Source organism: Balaenoptera physalus (assembly GCF_965194825.1).
Source record: "Balaenoptera physalus genome assembly, chromosome: 15".
NCBI classification, from domain to species: domain Eukaryota; kingdom Metazoa; phylum Chordata; class Mammalia; order Artiodactyla; family Balaenopteridae; genus Balaenoptera; species Balaenoptera physalus.
Window position 1 is genome coordinate 78,508,708 of NC_138894.1, and position 16,395 is coordinate 78,525,102.

Sequence of the window (16,395 nt, forward strand, 5' to 3'; positions counted from 1 at the left end):
CCATTCCCTGGGCCATCTGGGGCACCAGAGACTTTCTCCGCGGTGCTCCAGGCTTCAGGGTCCTTTTTTGGAGACTAGGCCTACCTCTGCCCCGCAAACCCCATCAGGCTCCCCTCGGAGGAATTTGTAGTTAGCGTTTCTATTAACAAGAATCTAATGGTAGTTAGGATTTCTTGCACCTGCTCATGAGTCTTAAGCCCTGTGAGCCAGGGCTTTGGAGGTGCCCAGAGAAATTCAGAGAGGTTAAGTAACTTGCTCAAGGTCACAGAGCTCATTGTTTCCACCTCCAAACTTAGCTACCCCTCAGTCTTCCCCAGATCACTGAATGGCACCACCCCACATCCAGCAGCCAGAAATCTAGAACCATTTTTAACCCCCTCCTCTTTGCCTCACTTGCACATCTGCTCCAAGTCCTATTGGTTCTGACTCTCCAAAAGAGGCTGTTGGTTGCTTGCTGTCTGATTCGTTCTCCAGACATTAGCCAGAGCCATCTTTTCAAGAAGTTCTATTGGATCCTGTCATTCTGTTGCTTAAAACCCAGCAATGGTTTCCCTCTGCGCTTGGCATAAAATCTAAGTCGTCATCTGACGACCTTCATAGCCTCCAAGGCCTGGCCCCTCATGTCCCTCCTCCCAAGGATTGCTCCCCTCCCCTGCTGCCACTCCAGCAGTGCTGAGAACCTCTTCTCTGCCCCAGGGCCTTTGCATCCTCTTCCTTCTGCTAAGAAGCCTTTCCCCTCCCCTCTCCCACTCTGTTTCCTTAATTGTATTAATCACAGCTTGTAATTATTTGTGGACTACTTTATTATAGGTTTCCCTAGAGCTGAAGTCCTCTTGGGAGCACAGACCGGATCTGTCCCGGTACATGTAGGGGTCAATAAACATTCATCGAGTGAATGAGTGACAGAACAAAACCTGGGCCCTCCAAGCCGGCACTTTTCCCACCTCCCAGTAAGCCCTGTGTGAGCACCCACTGGGGGACTGGCATTGGGCAAAGGGCACATTGAACAGCAGCTGCTTCAAAGTCACTGCGTCTTAGCGATTCCTCACCCGACCCACACCGCTTTCTAGCCCTGCCGCTCTGCTCCCCCAGCCCCACGCCTAAATACCTAAATCCTGCCTGACTTCCTTCTCTCACCCTCTCTCCCCGGCATCCAGTCAGACCCCAAGGCCTGGCCATGGCCCTTTTCTGACGCTCCCTCCCAGGGTCCCTCAGCTTGTCCTTTCCTCTCCAGGCTCTCTCCCCAGCTTGCCCTCCCTTCCCTCCTCCACTGCTGGGGCAGAGAGCCCCTGCCCGAAGCCTGCTCACCTTCCCACCCTGCTGTGTGCTTCCCGCGGACCCCCTCTCTGCAGCGCAGGGGGGGACCGGGTCCTGCTTCCCGCCCTCCTCTCCCACTCCAGGCTCCACATCTGCTTTACTCTCTCACCGGGAAGCCCCTCTCCCTGGCACCCATAACGCACCGGGCAGGAGGCTCCCCCGTAGAAGGACACTCGGTGTCCTCTCTTCTTATCTCTGAAAGGGGAGATGCCTGGAAGGCGAGAAGCCTGCAGTGACTCAGGTCAGGATCGTGGGGGGCCAGAGCCACCCCAAAGCTGCCCGTAGTCCCTGGGCTGCTGCAACCAGGGAGGGGTGAGCTTTTCCCCGCCATCCCCAGCAGGCACACACATAAAGGGGCAGGTGCTGGGCTATTTCTAATCCAGACACATTGTGAGGAGGGAGATCGCCTGTCAGTTTTAGGTTCATATAGCCTGCAGAGGAGGTTTGGAGAGAGTTTTAGAGGATCATGAGCTTCTGCAAACGGAGGCTTCAGAGGGGCTCCCTTCCTCAGTCACTCCCTCCGACCCTGTCTCTGCAGATCCTCCTGAGCACCAGTTCTTCTCACACACTGACTTGGGAGCTGTCCCCTTGCCGGCCAGGGGCACCAGCGGAGCAGGCCTGAGGCCCGTGCGACCCAGACAATAGCAGGAATGAAGGGCTCCCTCGGGCAGAGGCCCCGGCTGGGCCCAAGGAGCCCTGAGAAGGGACAGTTGTTCTGACCTGAGGCAGGGCTGGCGGCCTCCCTGGCTTGTCCACTGAGACTTGGAGCGTAAGTGAAGAAGGGCGGCCAGGACGGAAGGCTCGGATTCCCTCGCACCCCACCACCACCCCTCACTCCAACCCTCAAGGCTTGAGTTGGTGCTTGTCCCAGAGTCTGCGGAACACAGGCAAATGGCAGCCTCCTCCCTAAGTCTTCTCTTTCCCCAGTGAAATGTCCCCTGTTGCCCTGCCCCAGGGCCTGGAAGCTGAGGGCAAGGCTACCCTCCTCGTGTCCCCTCCCGTGAAAGCTCTCCACCACCTCGTCCTTGTCCCCTTGCCTTCCGCCCAGCACTTTCTCTCCCCCAGGAGTCTGCCTCCACACCTGTCTTTGTAGTGCATTCACACCCTGGTGACATCGCTTTTCCAATTAAACCCTCAAAGGTGAAAAGCTGGGGTGACAAGAGCAGCCCTGGTCCTGGCCCACAGCCAGGTGTAGATGCCTCACCCCGGCCCCAGGCCCTCAAACGAACGCATCAGCTCCCTGCCAAAGAGTCATGTCTGCTCCCATCTCCTTCCTCCTTTCCCTCCTTCCCTTCCTCCTCCCTTCCCCCCCGCCCTGCCCATGCCACCCCCCCCACCCCCCGCCTCCTTCCCTCCTTCCTTCCACGCCAGGCGGGCTCTCCCAGGACCAGCACTTCCATGATAAGAAGGACAAGGATGATAATGGCTAAGGCCAGGCCCCGCTCTGCCGTCTTCACATGTGTTACCACATTCCATCCATACGGCAGCCACGTGGGCTGGTGCAATCACTTCCCTCATTTCACAGGTGGGACAACTAATACAGAGAAGTTGGGAATTTGCTCAGGATCACACAGCTAGGCAGTGGTTGAGCAGGATTAAGACCAGCTGTCTGGCTCAGAGCTGGGCTCTTAACCACGACATCCACGCAGCCGCAGTAACCTCAGATGGGGAAACGTTCATGACTCCTTCCCCCACATTGATGCCACCTCTTTAGTATTTCATGAACCTGCCTCTGTCTCCTCTCTCACCTCACTGCTCCCACTGCTGGCTGGACTGGCCTCCAGGCCCTGGAGGAGAGCATCGGGCTTTGGGTCATCCCCTGCTGGCTCCAGGCTCCCTCCCCTCTTATCATCCTCCTCACTGCCACAGAAAGCTGGTCCTACGGCTCCTCTGACTCAGTCCCTGAATGGTCCCCACCTCCTTCCCTCTGACCTCTGACTGTTTCCAGTCTTCTCTCTCTCCCTCTACCACCTGTACCAGCATTCCGTGAACATAAGGTTTTTCCTGCCTTGAACCCTTCGCACATGCTGTTCCTTCTGCCTGGAATTACTTTCCTCTCTTAATCCTGGTGACCTATCGTATCAAGACTCAGCCCAACTCAGCATCCCCTTCTCTGGGAAGCCCTTGATAACTACCCACCCCCTCTACCTGGAAGAGTAAGTAAGTCGCCTCCAGATGCATGCTTTGGAGGCCTGTGCCTATGTGTAAGAAGTCTAGCTCCCCTAAGGCTGCATGCTGAAGAGGTCATGAGGCCAGGCTGCATGGAGATAGAAGTGTCTGAGGAGCCCCAGCTCTCCTTGCCCCCAGTTGAGTCTTCCCAACCAGGAACCAGTTGTGTGAGTGAGCGGCTTCAGATACTTTATAGATGCCAGCCTTTGAGCTGCCCAAGCTGTTGCCAAGTAGAGCAGGGACGTGCTGGCCCTGCCAAACCTTGGCCATACTGCAGATTCATGAGCAAAATAAATGTTTAAAACCATCAAGTTTTGGGGGTAGTTTGTGATCTAGTATTAGATAATGAGAACAACCATTATTAACACTTTGGTATCTCTTAATCTTTTTCTCTATCTCTTTCTGTATTTACAGCATTCCTCCATATTCACGAGAGATTGGTTCCAGGACCCATCTCGGATACCAAAATCCAAAGATGCTCAAGTCCCACAATTGGCCCTCTCTATCCACAGTCCCACGTCCATGGTCTAACCATGATCATGTAGGAGGGTAGTATGTATTTCCTGAAAAAAAATCTGAGAATAAGTGGACCCGTGTAGTTCAAGGGTCAACTGTATATCTATATTTTATCCGTGGTCATTTTTTATATCTAGAAATAAACGTCTATTTTATTTTGAATGGCTGCAAAATATTCCGATGCATAGCTTTACCATAATTTTTATGAGTATACTTTACTGTTTTAATAATTACACCCAAGATGTTGAGTTTATTTCATTTTATTGCTACTATAAACTATGTTGTATGAATAGTCTTGAACATTATTTAGGGTAACTGTTAGATTATTTCCTCAGGAAATTCTGGATCAAAAGGTAAAGGCTTTGGTACAGACAGAAGTCACTCATCTTCCCATGGCTTATCCTGTGTCTATACCCCCTTCTTTCTTGGAAGAGGAAAGCTTTCCACTGTTTGGAGGCCAGGTTCTTCCTCTGGACCCCATCTCACTTCTACTTAAGACTTGGATCATTTGGTTTCAATTTCCCCTTCTCTACTGGATTATTTCCATCAGCATGCAACCATGCTCTAGTAGCTTTCTGCCATCTTTATCCTTGATTCTATATTACCCTCCACCACTGCCCCACATTCACCATTAGATTTCTAGAAGGAGTTGTTTTTATGCCAGGACCAAAGGGAGAAGTAGCTAAATTTATGAAATTAATGGGGAGATTTAAAAAACATACATCTATTAGTAACTAATGGATTAAAATGACAAATAATCAGAAAGGATATGGGTATAGAAAGGATATAGAATATTTGAGCAATCATAGAATACATATTCTTTTTAGTTTACAGGAAGCATTAATCAAAATGGACCATATGTGCATCCATTAAGCAGTCCCACAAAATTTCAAAGGACTAAAATCAAAGTATGTTCTTTGACCACAGAACAGTTATGCTAAAATTTAGTTTCAAAACAGAACTAGAAAACCCCCAGTGTTTGGAAGTTAAACAGAACACTTCTCAATAACCTACAGGTCAATGATGACATCTCAATGAAAATAAAGTGTTTTAAACTAAATGGTAATAAAAATATGACATACAAAACTTGTGAGATGCAACTAGAGCCATACTTAGAAAGAAATTTATAGCCATAGATACACATGTCAAAAAGAATAAAGGTTGAATATCAATTATCTAAGTAAAAGCATTTATTTAATATCCAACTCAAGAGAATTGAAAAAGAATAGCTAATTAGAAATTAGAAGGCAAGAAATAATAATACATGTAGAAATTCTGGAAATAAAAAAAATGTACATGCAATAGAGAAAATCAACAACATCAAAATTCATTCTTTAAAAATACTAATAGGACTTCCCTGGTGGCGCAGTGGTTAAGAATCCGCCTGCCAATGCAGGGGACACGGGTTCGAGCCCTGGTCCGGGAAGATTCCACGTGCTACGGAGCAACTAAGCCTGCGCACCACAACTGATGAGCCTGCGCTCTAGAGCCCACGAGCCACAACTACTGAGCCTGCGTGCCACAACTACTGAAGCCCATGCGCTTAGAGCCCATGCTCCGCAACAAGAGAAGCCACCGCAATGAGAAGCCTGCGCACCGCAATGAAGAGTAGCCCCAACTCGCTGCAACTAGAGAAAGCCCGCATGCAGCAATGAAGACCCAATGCAGCCAAAAATAAATAAATAAATAATTAAATAAATAAAATACTAATAAAATTGGTAAACCCCTAAGAAAATCAGTCAAAAAAAAAGAGAGAGGACATAAATTACCAATATCAGAGATAAAAGAGGACCATAAGTACAGATTCCATAGATGCCAAAAAGATAAGACGATATAATAAAAAATTTAAGCCAATAAACTTTAAAAATTTAGGTGAATTGGACAAATATCTAGAAATACACATCTTACTAAAACTGACACAAGAAGAGACAATTGGAATAGTGCTATTTAAGTAATTGAATCTGTAATTTAAAACCATTCAACAAACAAAAAACCTTAAAAACCTAGATAGCATCGCTAACAAATCATCCCAAACATATAAGGAAGAGATAAACACCATTGTACACAAATTCTTCTACTAAATTAGAAAAAATGGGGGTGGGTGGAAGAATTTCCAACTTGTTTTATGAAGACAGCATAATTTTGATACCAAAACCTAATAGGAATTCTACAAGAAAGGGAAATTACAGGCCGATCTCATAAACATGGAAGCAAAAATATTAGATAAAATATTAGCAAATTTAACCCAATGCTATATAATGGTAGCACATCATAATCAAACTGAGCTCAATCCAGGAATGCATGGTAGGAAAATCAACAATGTAATTCACCACATTATCAGAATAAAGGGGAAAATCATATTATCATCTCAATCAGGGGCGCCGGCTCCAGGCTTTCAAAGAGCAGCTAGTGATACAATGAAGCAAGGGCAGTGGTCAATCCTTTCTGGTAATGTCAGCCAAAGTGGGAATGACAACCTCCCAACCTGGGTATAGAAGTGACATCTATGTCCAATGCCTGTGGTGTTGACAGTACAACTGGTGGCCTCTTGGTCCCAAGAGTGGTCTGGTTTTCTTTCTCATTGGATCCAATCAGTGACCATGATTCCAGCCACCTTTTGTCTCTGCCCATTTTTGGATCCTGGTTGCCCAACCTTCCCAGTGATTCTAAATGTGATTCAATGGAGCTTCAATTCACATCGGCCAAAGTCGGTTTTGCTGCATGTAATTAAGAACTCGACTGACAGAGGAGGACAGAAGCTGGGTCAATCTGAACTTTTCCTGATCTGCCTTTTCTGCTACCATCAGCTGCCTCTTAAAGTTATAAAAATAATACAGAGAAAAATGAGATAAAAATCACAATCTGAGAGGGCTCATAAGCCTGGCAGTGGTAGGGGCAGTAGTGGGTGGAAGAGGGAAGATGGAAGACTGAGTGGCATTTGTTCCAGCTGTGAAAGCTACGTGTACAGGTGAGATGGGAATGGGCTTCTCTGGAAAACAGAGATTGCCATGTTTCATGCCCTGGTGGGACAAGTGACCAAGGAGGGCTTCAGGGAACAGGTGATGATGGATGAGCTAAATCTTAATGCAAGAGTCTAATTTTCCCAGGTGGCTGGAAGGAGAAAGGGTGTTTCAGTTGAGGGAATAGCATGGACAAAGAGATGGGGTTTTGAGAAAATAGTGTTTATGGGAATGGGCACGTTGTGGATGGCTGAAGTGCCAGGACACAAAATGGAGAGGTTGGAGATGACCCTGGAAAGAGGCCAAGCCCAGGTAGTAAAGTACCTTATTTACTGTTAAGGAGCGTGAATCTCTCCTGTGGCCCAAAAGAAAAGGATTGCTGAATATAAAGCCAATGTCACCAACCAGAAATTCTCAAGGGAGTCCTAGAGTCTAAAAGAGCGTCTGACTGGGAATAAAGAAAGTTCCTGCAAATGACAGATTAAACAAGCACCTTGAAGTTCAGGTTAGTCCCAACACCTGCTCACCCCTGCCGCTCCTCACGGTTTGCTTTTGCTTCTTTACTCCAGGTTAAGGTAGAGACTCTTCCATTGTAGGTTTCAGTGCTGTCCTCTCCTCCCTGGCCAGACATGTGAGACTAGCACCAAGCCAGACCTCCAAGACCAGGTTTGGAGAAGACTGAGAATCCCCAGACCACTCTGTCAGCTCACTGGCACAGGGAAAGTACTTCAGCCGCTCTCCACAGAGGACTCCCTCCTCCCTCCATTAATAGGCTAAGGTTAACAGCACTTTTTCCTTGGGGTTTAGGGAACGGGAGAGAGCCTGCCAGGAACTAGGCTTTGCGGAGGAGGCCCCAGTGGGACAGGGCAACACACCTTCACACCCCCAAGAAGGCAACCTGTCCTGGGCCTCAGGTGAGCGACTCCTGACCTTCTCTGCCCCTGGTCTCTCCAACCTGTAACACAGGGATTGTTGACTGCTTGCGACATTTTCACATCGCAGTTTCCAAACGCTGGGGAAATCTGAGGCATCACAGACGTACTTCCTGGGCGGTGGTATTTACCTCCAAATGCGAAGGAGGCAGATGCCAGCCCAAGCACGTACACAGGTAACTTCACCCTCTCCTCAACGACCTCAGCGGGCGCGCTAGACCTGCCCCACACCGGGGTGCTAAGCCTCCCGCTCGTCCTAACTGGAGACCCAAAACCATCCTTAATTAAGTTCTTTCCTGACCGCTGCCAGGTGTGCCCTTCGGCAGGACAGTGTTAATTCCAGCCTCCGGGGGCAGGGATGCAGCCCCCTTTCCGGGCACGTCTGCTCTCGCGCTCAGCCCCTACCTGGAAACCCCCTCCTGCGCCCCACGGCCCCCCTTCCTATGGACGGGGGAGTTGCCTGTTACGCTGCCGCTGCCGGGAAGTTCACTCACGTCCAGCGCCCACCCAGGCGAGCCCCGCAAGTATATAAGGACCGCGGAGAGCGAGCGGGACAAGGCGGCGCGAAGGAAGAGAAAGCGGGGAAGAAAAGTGACCGAGAGGCCGCCCAGCATCCTCGCCCCGGCGCAGCGGGAGCCGCCCGAGAGCAGCCTCCCCGCGACAGGTAAGGGCGCAACGGCGCGGAACCTCGCTCTTATCCCCGGACCCCTTGCCCCTGGGGCCTCGCGATGCTCTCGCCCAGCTCCGATCTCAGAGGTATCTTCGGCTTGCCGCGGTCCTGAGTTCTTCGAAAACTTTCTGTACTGGGTGCAGCGTGGGAATCCGCCGGCAGCGGGGCGGCGAAGCCTCCGGACGGTGGGAGAGCGGCTGCGACGGCTGAAAGTGGCGCCTTCCACGAGCTGGCAGCCACGTCTCCCCCGGGGAGGGGGGCTGCTAGGGCCCCTGAGACTCCTACCGCGTTCTGGGGAGATCTCGGAAGACCCAGTCTTTCGGGTTTTCTTCTGATTTTCTGGGTAGGTGTCACTTCTTAAAAGATACCATATACTATAGAGTAAATTGATGTTGGAAATGGGGGCAGAAGAGACGAGGCTACAAGTCACAATAAACTCCCTGCATTCCAGACTTTTTTGGATTCAAATTTCTGAATCCTCGTTTTCCCTGTCCGCCTCAGCGCACCCGACGGGGCCGCGCTCTGATTGATACAGACATGGCCTCCTCTACGAAAAGCAGCTGGTGTTAAAAAGAGGTGGCCCGGGTGGGAACTGTCCACGGTCCTGAACCACCCCGTCTCTTCCCTCAATAGGACCTCAGAATGGACCTTCTATCCCGCAGACCCTAGATTGCAGGGCAGAAGCGGCCTTAGGAGCCGATGGCAGCTCAGGCAAGATGGAGGCTCAGGCAAGGTGGGTTCCCAGTGAGGGAGAGAGAGTCTGCAGGGCATTTGGATTCCCCAAATTCTTCCTGTATAAATGGGGAGGTGGTGGTTCCCACAGAATGGCTGGAAGGAGCCAAGGAAAGTAAAAGTGTGCATTTGTTCTGTCCATTGTTGAGATATGTACAGACTATGGCTTATGTAATGACTTAATGTTCCTTTGACATTCTGTTTTAGGACTTGATACGTGTGTATCACGGTGCAAGGACAAAGCTCTGCGCCTCTGTTCCTCTAAACTTTACAGAGGACATGGCCAGTGTGCAATTTTATAGTAACAAACAAAATGTTTTGGGTGGTGCAGGAGGGAGGGACTGGGAGTTAGGGGTTAGCAGATGTAAACTATTATATACAGGATGGCTAAACAACAAGGTCCTACTGTATAGCACAGGGAACGATGTTCAGTATCCTGTGATAAACCATAATGGAAAAGAATACTTTAAAAATAAAATAAAATTTTAAAAAAACAAAAAATGTTTTGTTTAGCTCATAGAGAATTCACCTACACAAATGAATTTCTAATAAGTGTAGTTCTATTATAAAGTTAATGTCAAGATTAGCAAATTCCAAATTTCTACTTATTTTTCCAAGCTTTCAATTATTGGACACTCCCTACTTACAAAAAGCACATTTGACATCTCCCTATTACTTTATTGCTTTAAAAAATAACATAATGTAATATTTGTTTTTTGTTGAAAAATAGAAAATATACAGAAGCAGAAAGAAGACAAGTTGCTTTCAGGGAGCTATCTAACTTTTTAGCAGGAGATTGCAGCTCTGAGAGGGTGGGGAGTGAGAATGTCACCATGTTGTACAACATAGCCAATGGAGCAGGAGAGGAAATGCTCTCTGAGGCTTTTCAGGAAGGTCTGAAATCATGAGGTAAGTTTTTAGAAAATGAAATCATTCCAGAATGGCCAACTTTGAGAAGAACTGAAATATAGTTGAGGGGACTGTCAGACCTGTATGATTTTACTTCCTTCTTTACCAATATGTTATTTTACAGTTGCCCATAGTGATATAAAACTGCCATTTTTCTGCTTCTCTTGTACACCTGGGCATTTTTTTCTGACCGAAATGCATTGTGTGGTCTCAGAGGTTTAACATAAATTGCCTTGTCCACCAAATTCAGGCTTTGTACTTGAACTGGAGCACCAAAAGTCTACAACAGGAGCAGCCTGTCCCCGGTCACAACTGGACACCAAGGTTGACCAATGTTCTCCCAGTTGCCCTGAGAGGCTGATAGGCTAGGTCATTGGCTGCCAGCACCACCTAATGGCTGCTTTGAAAACACTCAGGCTGTGCTTGGCAACCATTCAGAAGGGAGCCCTTTTGGCTCAGCTTTTGGGGGAAGGAGTGGGGTGGGACAGAGAGAAGGAAGTGGCTTCCTGAAGTAGACAATGAGAGCCAGGGGGAACTTTCACTTCCAGAGCCTTGCCTATAAAAAAGATTTGGCCCATGCCTCCACAAACAGGAGATTTCTTTAGGCAGATATTTTTAAATTAGGAGAGACAATTAGTCATCCACACCTTAATGTGAATTACTTTTCTTATCTAATTAGGTTTCTTCCTAACAGCTGGTTGAAAAGATCTTCTGAAATCTAAAATGATTGTGGAGTTGTTGGTGAGATGATGACAGAACTCAGGGTCATTTCAGAGGGCTGACCTTCATGACAGGGGACAGGGCAGTGTGAAAGCTAGAAAGCTTGGGAAAGAGTCGGATACATGGGGCAAAAGGCAGCCTTAATTCTTCCCTTTACTGCATCCTGACCCCTTGAACTCAGCATCTGACCAGAGGTACTTCCTGACTTCTCTGAGAAAGAGTCTTTGGTAGGTGTTCACAATGGGAGGTAATTCCCTTCTGCCCTGTGTGACCATCTCCTTCCCTTCCACACCTACAGCATTTCAAGTCCAGCTATTTCAGACTACATTTGAGAGACTCATAGAACAAGAGGAGGTCTGACGTGTAATGTGTTCAGGAGATGAGGCATTTTAAAAGAATGGGGGTCTGATTTAAACATAAATCTCTCCAAAGTTACAGGGGTCTGGGAAATAGTGATCCCCTGAGTGAGTTGTGTACAGGACATCAAATTGGGTTGGCTGAGGTTTTGGCTCAACTGGACAGAGGTTTTATTTGCCTTTATTTAAACCTACTATTCATAGGAAACAGGGTTTCTGAGGAATGATAGAATCCTGGTGGAGAGGAGTAGACCATCTCAAGCAGGAGTTTCAGAGTGCTTTGCCTTTCCCAAGTTACTCCTTGGATCTGGAGTGTTAGAACTATAGTTTCCTGAAGATGGTAAAATAGAAAATCTCTGTGCTGGATCAGGAGAACTTAGCCTTACCTTGTCATGAACATCTAAGTCATTGTCTCTCTCTGGGCCTTAGTTTCCTCATCTCTCAAATAAGGGGTCAGACAATGACCCCTAAAATATCTTCCAGCTCTAACATCCTTTGGGGTCTGATTTTTAATAGGAGATAAAGGAGAAATTGTACATAGTTTACCCAGGTCCCACTGCCCTCCTCTCTATTCCAACTCACAGGACCACCCTGCGCACCAACCTGCTCCTTGAGCTTGTCCTCAAAAAGCCTTGAGCTCCACAAATGAGTGTATTGTTAATGTTGGCTCACGGTCCTTTCTGATGAGTGGCCAACATTGTTCTGCTCCTTGCAGGGGTCTCATTAATCTTGTTTGCCTCTGCAGAGCCTCAGCCTGCCTGGAAGATGCCGAGATTGTGCAGCACTTGTTCGGGCGTCCTGCTGCTGGCCTTGCTGCTTCAGGCCTCCATGGAAGTGCGTGGTTGGTGCCTGGAGGGCAGCCAGTGTCAGGACCTCACCACGGAAAGTAACCTGCTGGTATGTGGGCTGTGGCCGCCATCTTGGTTTGCGTATCAGATGGGACTGGGGCTGGGACAGCACAAAGAAAGGGGTATGGGGAAGGGGAAATTCATTCCCAGAGATATGGGTAAGTCAGCCAAGGGCAGGAATAGACCTCTAGAGTGAAGTCAGAATTGGGCCAAGGAAGGGAGGAAGCAGCTTCAGGGAGATGGGTCTGGTCCCCGAGTTCTGCTTGATTATCTTTACTTCCTGTTCTGTCTTCTTGTATAGAGACCCACTCCATTTAAGCTATTTAGAGACAGTGCCATTAAAGCAAACAATACTAACAACGATAACAATAATTGTTCCCTCAACTGATCCTATACTTTCAATCTTTTAGCCCCCAAATTATTCCTTTTTAAATAACCTCATGTCACTTGCCATTTCCGTTCCATTTTTCTTCCCTTTCTATCTACTACCAGTTACAAAGCCAGGAAGGTAGTACTATAAACCATCTCTAGAGGGAGAAGGAAAAACCCAGTGCCATTTCCCTCTAACTGGTGCCAAATGTCTCATGCTTCTCATGGAGGACTGACCTTCAGCAGCCTTTCCAGAAGCATATAAAGGCCCTTTTTGCCAGGCTGGAACTCCCTCTAGGTCACCACAGTGTGTGTGTGTGTGTGTGTGTGTGTGTGTGTGTGTGTGTGTGTGTGTGTGTGTGTGTGTGTGTGTGTGTGTGTGTGTGTGCGTATTTGTATTGGGAGGCATACATGAGAAACAATACCAAGTCAAGGCAAAAGACACACTGCTGGTGTCTGTGACTGAGTTCCATCCTTTTGCCTGTACCTGCCTGGTGAGGGTGCAATGCATATCACTATATTCTGTGTATTTTGTCAGTAGAGAAGCTGAGTTTAGGTGAGGAGAGAGGCTTTCTCAAAAACAGAGCAGGTTGCATGTGGAATATAAAATAGAAATAAAGAGCCTAGGGAATCCTGTGAGCTCTAGTTCAGAGAGACCCAAGAGACTCTTGATCGGAGACACCCATTGCACAGCCTCTTCCGTTGAGAGCTCACCAGGGAAGGAGCACTGGCAGTGGTCAGAGCCCATGGGTTCCAGTCCCAGCTCTGTCACCAATGGGCTGTGGAACCTTGCCAAGTTCCCTTCTCCTCTCTGAGAAATTGGGTGTCATTATGTGTCCAGGGGAGAGGAATATGAGATAATTTTTGTTTTCCACTGTTAATATTCTGCAGTGTTATAATTCTAAATCCCTGGAGTATGAAATCCCCAACTCAACAGAGTGGATGGGATCATTCTGTTCCCTCCTTTGTTGTCCCCAGTAACTGAAAACTCAAGGCTGCAGCCCCAAGGTCATTTTCCTAAGCAAATGTGTGCCACAGTTGTCTAGTTACAGGGAGAGGACATACAGGCTCCATGACCCCTGCAATGGAAATAATCCTGACTTTCTACCCTTCCCTCCAGTCAGGTGACAGGGAAGTGAGACACCTCCTCCCAAAGCTCACTGATTGAGGAAAGTATAGGATCAGCTCAGAAGACTTGAAAGAAAGTGCCAGATGGGTGTGGGAAAGTTTGGAGGGAGATGGCTGGGGGAGGGTATGAGGTAGGTTTGCAGACCACTGGGGTAAGGTTGAGGTATTATGGAAAATACAGGCCCTAGAAGCCTGAACTTCTTTTCCCCCGTTGGGAGATTCTCTCCCAAATTTCAACCCGATGCCCTTCCCAGACCGAACTGAACCGTGTTTATTTATTCAGAATTCATTAAGTGCCAACAACTACCACCCACCTGCCATTTACTGATGAATTCCTATATATCTGGCTTATAAGGTTTAAGACGTTGACCCTGCCCACAAAGCTACGGTACAAGTAAACCACCGAGTGAGTGGGACAGGGATTTTGTCGTAGCTGCCAGGCAGGGGTACCAGGGGTCCAGGGCACAAACGAGGCGCTGCCCGAGCTGAGTCTCAGATGTCCGTGGGTGCCCAGAGGCGGGGGTGGGCAGACGTCCTCGGCAAGGAACCCACAGCGCACTGGCGCCGCTAGTGCGGCGCGCACGTGCGGAGGGAGCAGAGGCGCAGGGGCAGCTTGTGGGTGGTGAGGCCGCCGCGGCGGGGGATGGGGGCCGCGGGGCGCGGGGGCCTGACGCGCTCGCCGCTCTCCAGCAGGCGTGCCTCCGGGCCTGCAAGCCCGACCTCTCGGCCGAGACGCCCGTGTTCCCCGGCAACGGCGACGAGCAGCCGCTGACCGAGAACCCCCGGAAGTACGTCATGAGCCACTTCCGCTGGGATCGCTTTGGCCGCCGGAACGGCAGCAGCAGCGGCGGCGCGGCCCAGAAGCGCGCGGAGGAGGAGGGGGCGGGGGGCGAAGGCCCGGGGCCCCGCGGCGATGGCCCGGAGCCGGGGCCGCGCGAGGACAAGCGCTCCTACTCCATGGAGCACTTCCGCTGGGGCAAGCCGGTGGGCAAGAAGCGGCGCCCCGTGAAGGTGTACCCCAACGGCGCCGAGGACGAGTCGGCCGAGGCCTTCCCCCTTGAGTTCAAAAGGGAGCTGGCCGGGGAGCGGCCCGAGCCGGCGCGCGGCCCCGAGGCCCTGGCCGAGGCCGCGGCCGCCCGGGCCGAGCTGGAGTACGGCCTGGTGGCGGAGGCCGAGGCGGCCGAGAAGAAGGACGAGGGGCCGTATAAGATGGAGCACTTCCGCTGGGGCAGCCCGCCCAAGGACAAGCGCTACGGCGGCTTCATGACCTCCGAGAAGAGCCAGACGCCCCTGGTCACGCTGTTCAAAAACGCCATCATCAAGAACGCCCACAAGAAGGGCCAGTGAGGGCGCAGTGGGCAGGGCTTCTCTCCCTGGGAAGTCGACCCCAAAGCCCCGGCTCCTGCCCTCCTGCCGCCTCGCGGCCCGGGTGAGGACTCGCCCAGGCGGTGATGGCGCCAGGTATTCCACCTTTTAAAGCTGTCTGTAGTTAGGAAATAAAACCTTTCAAGTTTCACATCCGACTCTGACTTTGAATATTGACTGGGCGAATAAAATAAAAGTGCATATCCATCAAATAAAGAGCAGCACATATTGAAGGAGCGATAGTGGTTTCCATGTGACCAAGTGGTAGTGTGTTTCATAGGATACAGTGGGAATGAAAAGAAAATGTACTTCCCTCCCCACCCGTGACAAATGGGTCTTCAAGGGGTCAAATAGTTTGGGTAATGGCTCAGTATGGCTACATTTCCCACTCTCCATTGGATGGGGAAGGACTGCTCAGCTGGCTGATGTGTCAAGAGGCAGGATTCCTCCAAGTGACCCTGCTTCCCATCCAACTCCATGAGCCAGCGGGAAGCTGATGAAGCCCAACCAAAACTGGGAGGACTCTCTGGGCTCAGGTGGCAAGCTGTGGTAATGCCTCCGTGAATCTAGCCATCTGGGACCTTGGGCAAGTTTCTGAACTTCTCCAAGATTTAGTTCTCTCATCTACCCCTTTCTTGCTTACTACTGTGAGGGTTATTGTGAGGGTTAATGAGAAAATGGATGGGATCATCATATCACTGAGAGGCTAAATGTGAGAGCTGAGGGCTGGTATCAGTTCAGATCTGACTGCCTTATCAGACTACTCTCAGATATTCTCAAACACAGGGTCTCACCCACATGGACACACACCCATGGAGACACATCTGTATAAATACAACACAAAATGCACAGATGCTTCTTCCAGTCGCTAAGGTTCAAGCCTTGAGGTGTGACTGTCTTTTCCCCCTTGTCATGCCCAAGCTCTCTCCTCATGTTGTCCAGCTGCAGCCTTCTCTTCATTCTCAGTGCTCGCGGCTCAGGCCTTGACTATCCTAACAGCTTCCTAACCAACTGGTGTCCTTGTCTCCAGTTGCCTTCTTCCCCAATCCATCGTACACGTTCTTCATATTAATGTATACAAAATCTTGCTTTCTCCATATTCCCTAGCTCAGGACACAAAACAATCGCCCCACCCCCACTCTTCCATCAATTCCAAACTATTGGGCATGGCACACACAAGGGCCCTTGTCCATCAGTTTCACTCTCCTTACCAAACCCCACTTCCCTGGTCTTCTCACTCTTCTCCCATCCTCCTCCGTCCTCTGCCTGGAATTCCCCACCTTCCCCCTCCATTTTGAATGTTACCGTTTTTTCAACATGAGCCCAGGCTGAAGTCCACTTCCACTGGGAAAGTTGGGATCTCTTGCAGCTGAGCCTGCACATTTTCAGGGTTTCTGCAGTCAG

The 16,395-nt window shown here is 49.5% G+C and overlaps 1 protein-coding gene and 1 long non-coding RNA gene across 3 annotated transcripts in view; both read left to right on the forward strand.

The window, feature by feature from the left end:
* The window catches only part of LOC309644114, a 139,523-nt gene that overhangs the window by 35,543 nt on the left and 87,585 nt on the right, over positions 1 to 16,395 (forward strand). The window lies entirely within an intron of this gene.
* Positions 8,277 to 15,142, forward strand: POMC (proopiomelanocortin). 2 transcript variants are annotated; one of them, XM_082427517.1, is made up of 3 exons: positions 8,277 to 8,558; positions 12,027 to 12,178; positions 14,317 to 15,142. In XM_082427517.1, exons 2-3 carry the CDS (start codon positions 12,047 to 12,049, stop codon positions 14,971 to 14,973), a joined length of 789 nt encoding a protein of 262 aa, XP_082283643.1. In that variant the 5' UTR covers positions 8,277 to 8,558; positions 12,027 to 12,046; the 3' UTR covers positions 14,974 to 15,142. The 2 variants fall into 2 exon arrangements, with proteins under 2 accessions (XP_082283643.1, XP_082283644.1); XM_082427518.1 differs by having other exon boundaries at positions 8,305 to 8,558; positions 14,320 to 15,142.